This window comes from Microtus ochrogaster, chromosome 7, assembly GCF_000317375.1.
Source record: "Microtus ochrogaster isolate Prairie Vole_2 chromosome 7, MicOch1.0, whole genome shotgun sequence".
Classification (NCBI taxonomy): Eukaryota; Metazoa; Chordata; class Mammalia; order Rodentia; family Cricetidae; genus Microtus; species Microtus ochrogaster.
In genome coordinates this window covers 53116088-53122424 of record NC_022014.1, presented here as the reverse complement: position 1 = coordinate 53122424, position 6337 = coordinate 53116088, and the positions used below count along the sequence as shown (strand labels likewise).

Genomic DNA, 6337 nt, shown 5'->3' with positions numbered 1-6337 from the left:
AGCCCTGTGCAGACACTGAAGATGTGATGTGGTCCTGTGTGACTGACAGCCCTGCACAGCAGCTGGAGATGTGTGGTCCTGTGTGACTGACAGCCAAAGACCAAGACCTCTGCCTCCTAATGAAGGCATCAAGATCACTGTCTAGGTAGCGGGTAAGTCTCTCTCATTTTTATTGCTACATAGACCATTTGGATTATACTTCCTCCTGCTATAATTCATTCTTTTCAGATCTCTGATGGTGTTGATGGCTAACTATAGCTTTGTCAGTCTGGCAGTGGCAAGTACCAGCTCCTCTCTGCATGGCTGCATCTGCCTGGTCAGTTTATTTCCTTTGTAAAATCTGACCTCACTTTTCTAGAGCCACTAGGTTTCCTGCTAAGAAAGACAAACACAGAAACAGTTTCCCTTGGTGACTGACTTCACTCTGAAAGAGATAAATTCACAAAACAGGTTTCAACATAATCTTTACTATTCTTTTATTTAAAGGAACTTGCTTTGCAATGACTACTCTGAGTAATCAATCACTTGTGTCTCTGGTAATTGATTAAATGGAAAAAGAAAAGTTTTGATGTTTATTTAAGTGGTGTGTGAGGGTCTAAGAAAGTAATTTTGTTTGTTTGTTTGATTGGTTGGTTGGTTTTTCAAGACAGGGTTTCTCTGTGTAGCTATGACTATTTTGGAACTTGCTTTGTAGATCAGGTTGACCTTGAACTCACATAGATCCATCTGCTTCTGCCTCCCAAATGCTGGAACTAAAGTTGTGCACCACCACCATCTGCCTTGAAGAAGGTTATCTTAAGGTGTGTAAATGTGAGTTGTAAAGGAAGTGATTTAAGATATGTAAAAAATGAGAAATGCTTCAGATTTTTTCTCTCATTATGCTGTTGTTATATTAAGACTTCAAAAGTTCAGAGTTTTAACAATAACCAATGGAGTTCTTATAAGAACTGTCCTTAGTAAAGCACTGACTAAAGCTCTCATTGTGTTGAAAACATCTTTGTCTATTCTATGTATTCAACCATCTGGACAGAGGAAAAAGTGTTCATGCTTTTAATCCAGAATTATTTTTTTGGGTTCTCAATCTTTTTCTATGACTCAAAAGTGTGAGTCAACTGCTTTTTCTATAATGTGAATTTCAGAACAGATTACTAACAGTAATAATACTAACATAGCTAAAACTGTTACCTCTTTTTGTAAAATTAAAAAATTCCTCTAAGTTTGAGGAAGTCATAAGACTTGGATCTACCTGTCACAGGTCAAACAGACTCCAGATAAGTACTCTGTTAATGAACAGCTCAGGTTCCCCTACTTGCCTATTCCTGAGGATGGGATCTCTCTCTCTCTCTCTCTCTCTCTCTCTCTCTCTCTCTCTCTCTCTCTCTCTCTTGCGACTTCCCCCAGCTCCAATTACCAAGAACACAGGTCTGGAAATTTTAAATGAACACCTAAGATAAAAATTTCCCTTGCTGGGCAGTGGTGGCACACATATTTAATCCTAGCACTTGGGAGGCAGACACCTGGTCTGTGAAGTGAATTCTAGGACAGCCGGAACATAGAGAAACCCTGTCTTGGAAAAAAATTCCCCTAAACTCCTTAACTTTCCCTTCAGTTCCTAGTCTGTATCTATCCCAACAGATTTCCAATGAACTGCTCCAAAGCTGCCTGTAATGGGTCAGCACCAGGGTTCCTTGGCACCTATATCCAGATGGGTCCAAAGCAGCCTGCACTTCACTAGTCCCCGGTGATCTCACAGAACCTGAGCAACAAGCAAAACAGATATCCCTCAGCCTACACTCCTCTCTCCCTTCCCATCCTTTGACATATTCCAGCCTTCCCGGACCCACAACAATGCCTTAATTTCAGCAGGAAGTAGTTACAGAAGAGATTGTCACCTCTTATCATCAACAAAAGGCTGGAATGGTAGGTTTCCAAGACACTCAGGACAAAGGGCTGACTGAGGTGTCTGTTAGCATTAAAGCAGATGCTGGCTGCCAGGTTCTCCCAGCATCACAAGTTATGGAGTCCTGGCTCCTCCCAGCACTTCTCACCCCCACCCCTCCCCTAAACCTCTCCAGCCCATGGGTTTTGCTTCTCTTCCCCCAGTTTCTCCTTTTCTATATAACTCGGTCATTTTGGCTTTGCCTGCTCTCTTGGCTCTTTAAGTTCCTGTGGGCTCTCTTGGTCCTCTTGACCCTCTCTCATCTCTTTTTTTCTTTCTCTCTTGCTCTTCCACCATCTCGAGATCCTCCTCTCATGGCCTGGTCTATTCTGCTGACCATGTTCAGCCTGGACTCTTCCAGATGCCTCTGGCTGTTCTCTCCCTCATATCTACAACAAAAACCTTCTCTCAAATATACCTTGGAATGGTTATGTCCTTATTTTCATTCACTTTGCATAAGAAGTCCACCTCATCTATTGTAACACACACCCTGGTCCTTAATGCTCCTACATGCTTGCTTCTACTTTTTATTTCCTCAGCTAGGACCACCATCTATCCTCCCTAAACTGGTTTCCCTGGCCCATAGCTTCTGTCTCACCTCCACTGTCTGTGCTGGGGTGGTTTCCTCGCCCTCTCTGCCCAGCTGGGTGCATTCCTTGACTACTTTGAGCATCCAGTGTTTTGCTATAGATTGTCATAGAGCTCTTGTAAGTTGCTTGTTTGGTTAGTTTGAAATAGGCAGCCCTCATACTCATGATACTTATGCAGCACTTTTCTAAGTCCTGACATTATTATTATTATTTAAATATGACCCTGAATATCCTCTTATATATATTAAATCACTTCCAGACTGCCTGCAATATGGGACATGTACAGGTAGTCAGTAAGTACTTGTTATATGCACCAGCCATGCCACCTAGTTCCAAGTTTTAGGAGAATAAATCAAGTAAAACACTTGCCAAGGTCAAGTTCTTGAAGCTGAAGCTGTGTCTATTAATAATCCTCCCTTAGCACTGCCAAACTCCTACACATGCTGTCAGAGACATGAACTGAAACAGATGCATGATCCAGTCAACAGCTGTGATGTTAGTCTTAGAATCAACTGAAAGGAGAGCTGCCTAAACAACCATGAGGGGTTCTCTTAATCAGGTGACTGGCAGTGACAAGTCTGACATCAAATGTGATCGGCACCTTCTCGTTACAGCACAGATAAACGTTGCGAGAAAGAAAACTTTGGTTTTTGCCTATTATTTATCAGTGTTTGTGAAGTCATCTACCTGCTTCCTGCTGCTGTGGCTGCTACATTCCTTTGCAGATCTCAGAACCAGATTCTTTGACAACGACTGACTCTACAGTAATCTGCCAGGCCCTCAGGGACATATTGGGACCACTGAGGCAAGACTGAGCAGCAACTGGCTTCTCAGCCTCTCCAGTGTGCAGAGACCAGAGAATATCACGTAAGCCAACCTAATTTAAAAATCTCCTTTAAATACATATTCAACCTATGGGCTCTGTTCCTCCAGAGAATCCTGACTAATATAACAGGCATTTGAATGGTTATTCCTTTGAGAAGCAGAAGGCCCATGGGGCACCTAACCCAGAGTGTTTTGGGGAGGACAAGGGATCAGATAATCAACATTGTTGACAACTGATGTAGATTTGACCCCATTATGACCGTTCCACTCTCCCTGTTTCCACACATTAGAAACATGGCAGTGATGGGTCTGAGCCAAAGTGTACATTCACCTCGGGGATAATTCGACTTGAGCAGCTTTATCGTATTTTTGAAGTGCTAAGGTTCAGAACCTGGTCCCTGCACATACTAGGAAAGTAATCTGCCATTGAACTGTTCCTCTTAGTCCCTCAGGAGATTGATCTTAGGTATATGACTCTTCCACATTCAGAGAAAGAAAAATTGAGTCTTGGGGGGGGGGGGGGAAGTGGCTTGCTTAAGGTCAAAGGTGGCCCTGTCTGACATAAACTAATGCTTACCTTGTTTGTTTGAGGTGTGGTCTCAGTCAGTAGCCCAGGCTGGTTTTGAATGAGTGGGCCATCTTCCTGCCTCCTGCCTCCCAAGTGCTTAGATTATGGGTGTGTGCCACCATACCCTACATAGACTTGTGTTTAAATCATGGAGCTGCCACTAGGAAAAGAGACAACAACCTCACTCCTCCCGATCCGTGAATCCAGAGGGCAGGTGTGGATCCCTGGGCAGTGGCTAAGAAAGGGTGCAGTCACTCACATTACCTGGGATAGCAACCAAGTTCTGCAACTCCTGCTTCAGGTCCATGATGTCCTTGCAGAGCTGAATGTCATCCATCCTGTGGGGGAGGGGGCACCACAGGAGACGTTACTTCAGAAAACACACCTTGTCATCACCCTGGTGTGAACCCAGGAGGCTGGTGAGAGTGGTGCCCCTTCCACGGGCTATGCCGACTGCTTAACTTGGTTGAAGGAGGCCTGGGTGATCAGTGACCAGCCTGTTTCTGGGTAAGTCTGGGTAGTCACCGCTTTTTTCCTTGCTGTAACAAAGTACCTCCCAAGAATTAACTTAGGGGGAGGGGATGGTTATTTAGGACAATAGTTCTGGGGACTACAGTCTACCATTGGAAGGAAGGCAGGGGACCAGATGGCTCTGTAGCCACATGAGTCTGGAAGCTCCTTTTATACAGTCCAGGCCAGGAAACAGAGCACTTGGATAGGAACCTGGCATGTAGAACCCTCTGCCCCCACAGCTAGCCAGACCCCACATCCTTGAAATCGTAGAACCTTCCACAACAGTGCCACCAGTGTTTGGCCAGAAGCGTGACCCCTAGCCCCTTGTTTTTGTATGGTATATTTATCTCTCACTACCATGAGGCCTCTGAGCTTCTTCCTGCTAAGGTCTTTAACATGTGTAACGATTATACCCACCAGTGACTGATCACAAATGTCTGTGTTTTTCACCCCACTCCTAGCATCCAAGATCCCGGGACCAGGGTAGGGATCCCAGGCTTTAGTCTACATCTCTTGATGCCAGAGGCAGGCCAGGAATTTTTCAAGACTTGGCTTAGAACATTCTAGCAGGCTACCTTGAATGAGCCAGGGCTTGCCAGAAGGACACAGACTGCCTACTGCCTGTTGGTTTGTAACCTTAGTAGTTCCCTAGACCTTAGCACAACTGACTCCACGATGGAAGTACCTTTCAGGCCATAAAACTCATCATGTAGATAGCACCACCTGAAAAAATGTAAAAAAAAAAAAAAAACCTGTGAGGTGAAACAAACCCTTTCCCCTCCAAGCTGCTTTTTATCACAGGGTTTATCACAGCAATAGATATCCTAACTAACACCGAGCAAGACTAAACACATGCCCACATCATACAGCAGAGCTGTTTGGCTTGAAGAAATGCACTGAGCATGTGAGACCTTTGATATGTGAGATGATAGGATGTCATTTAGGGTCCTGATAGTTAATACTGTCAACTTGGCTAGATCTAGAATTACCTAGGAGACAAACCTCTGAGCATTCCTTCAGCCAAACCTGACAACCTGGGTTCAATAACCAGGACATGTAGAAACAATCTGGGCCTCCCACATCAATCATCAAACAGGAAGATGCCCCCACAGACTTGCCCATAGGTCACTCAGATGGAGACATTTCCTCAGCTGAGGTCCCTTTTGTAGGTAACTCTAACTTGTGTCAAGTTGATATAAAAACTAGCTAGCACACCAGAGTGTAAGCATCAGTGTTATCCCTGGAGTGCGGATGAGCCCACAAGTCTCCAGAGAGCCCTGGCTCCCATCATGCTGGGGAGCAAGGTACAGAGAGCAAAGAGAAGCCCCTGGAACATCCTGGAAGGCCTGGCTATCAGTTATCTCCATTGATGTATCCTGGGTTGTAACCAGATCTTCCCTGGATGAGACACTTATTCCCAAAAAGAACTTCAGAACCCCTTGAGAACAACTTACTTTTTTGTTCAAGAATATTCTAGACTGAGTTTTGATTCTTTTGTGTGTATGTGGTGTATATGAACTTTAATTTACCTTTTATTTTACATGTATGCATGTTTGCATCATGCCTGCTTGTATGTCTACTTACCATATGTGTGCCTGGTGCACACAGAGGCCCAAAGACACATTGGATTCCTTGGTACTGGAGTTACAAATAGTTGTGAGCTGCCATGTAGGTGTCACCGGGTTCTCTGGAAGAGCAGTCAGTGCTCTTAATCACGGAACCCCCTCCCCATCCCCATCTGACAATCCTCATTAGCAGCTCTATGCTTCAAATGTGCCCTCCACAACTTGTGTTAAGATTAAACAGTCAGGGGGCTGGAGAGATGGCTCAGTGGTTAAGAGCATTGCCTGCTCTTCCAAAGGTCCTGAGTTCAATTCCCAGCAACCACATGGTGGCTCACAA

General features: G+C 44.6%; 1 protein-coding gene across 1 annotated transcript in view; it reads right to left on the bottom strand.

The window, feature by feature from the left end:
• C7H16orf45 (chromosome 7 C16orf45 homolog) overlaps positions 1 to 6337 on the bottom strand; it is a 68981-nt gene that overhangs the window by 7757 nt on the left and 54887 nt on the right. Inside the window, exon 3 of the mRNA XM_005350351.2 lies at positions 4187 to 4260. Within this exon, the coding sequence (XP_005350408.1) occupies positions 4187 to 4260 (74 nt within the window). The remainder of the gene's footprint in view (positions 1 to 4186; positions 4261 to 6337) is intronic.